This window comes from Saprolegnia parasitica (assembly GCF_000151545.1).
Source record: "Saprolegnia parasitica CBS 223.65 unplaced genomic scaffold supercont2.68, whole genome shotgun sequence".
Classification (NCBI taxonomy): domain Eukaryota; phylum Oomycota; class Saprolegniomycetes; order Saprolegniales; family Saprolegniaceae; genus Saprolegnia; species Saprolegnia parasitica.
Window position 1 is genome coordinate 174,514 of NW_012156462.1, and position 1,209 is coordinate 175,722.

At 55.2% G+C, this 1,209-nt stretch overlaps 1 protein-coding gene across 1 annotated transcript; it reads right to left on the reverse strand.

Annotated features, from left to right (window-relative positions):
* Nucleotides 1-1,007: 1,007 nt before the first annotated feature.
* On the reverse strand, nt 1,008-1,181 carry SPRG_11207 (hypothetical protein; the record flags this gene model as incomplete). Its single annotated transcript, XM_012350671.1, has 1 exon — nt 1,008-1,181. A coding segment is annotated over one exon (174 nt), but the record flags the coding sequence as incomplete, so codon positions are not given.
* Nucleotides 1,182-1,209: the final 28 nt, after the last annotated feature.

Consider the following 1,209-nt stretch of genomic DNA (forward strand, 5'->3'; position numbering starts at 1 on the left):
ATAAGCTGGAGCGGCGACTTGATCGACGCAAGCGCAGTCGTGCAGCCGGGCTCAATCGGCGCCGCGAACCACTTGGTGACGTCGGCCGTCTGGGCTTCCGTGCACGCGGCGGCGGGGGCGGCCGTGTGGTTGCCACCGTGGGCAGCGGCGACGGCGGCGAAGGCGAGGACGGCAGTGGTGCGCATGGTAGTGGGCTCGAAGTGGCAAATTGAAAAGTGAATTGGGGTGTTGAGCGCTACTTCTCCACGGCGCTACCAACACCAGGTGGCGCGATTGTTGATAGCGCAGACAGACGGTCTGCGACAAGACATCGTTCGAAGCAATCCCTGTGGATGGGATTCGTGCACACTTGGCGTTTGTATTCACGGCTTGTGTCGGGGCTCGGAATAAACCAAGTTGATAGAGGGTTCATGTGCCCTTGCTTGGATTGACAAGCAACCGCTGCGTGTACGTACGCCGTACCTACATGTACATGACTTACGACTGGAGATGCTTGTACGGTGCGTTCATTGCCGATTGAATTAACTCATTTACTTTTGACTTTGACTTTTGAGTTTCACTCTCTGCAATTTGATTGGCTGCTGAAACTAGTACGTTTTTGGCTTCGTCTTGACGAGCCAACCATCAAGACGATACAGTATATAATGGTTTCGTGTGGCTTCGTCGAGAAGGTCTGTGCATGGTGAACGTAGAGCTTCTGAAACAGCAGACAGAAGTGATCTGGCTTTGCTGCGATGTGCACTGAGGCCTGTCCGATGCATTGCCGTACCGGGTACTATGTAGTACCGGTATTAGTAGGTGCGTATTACACGTACGTACGGGCCGCCGTGGTCACACCACGGATGCCTGTCTAGGGAGAAACACTATGGCGTCTTTTTATGGGCAGTGTGACCCGTTGACAATACTACACCAGTACACGACACTAGTACTATAGTACATGTAAAAGCTCGCACACTGAACGAAACGTGTTTCGACAAGAACGCGTTATTATCTATAGGTTTAACGTCTTACACGCAAGCGGCGAGCGCCGTCACGACCGCAGCAGCCATCGAGAGCTGAACCAAAGCGCCGGCCGACTTGGCGGGCGTCGGCGTAGGCGTCGGCGTGCCAATCGTGCTGTTGCCAGTCTTGGGCTGCGGCGACGAGGTTTTGTTGCCCGTCTTGGGCACGAGCTCGTCGCACTTGTCGTGGACGACGTCCAGGGCGGCG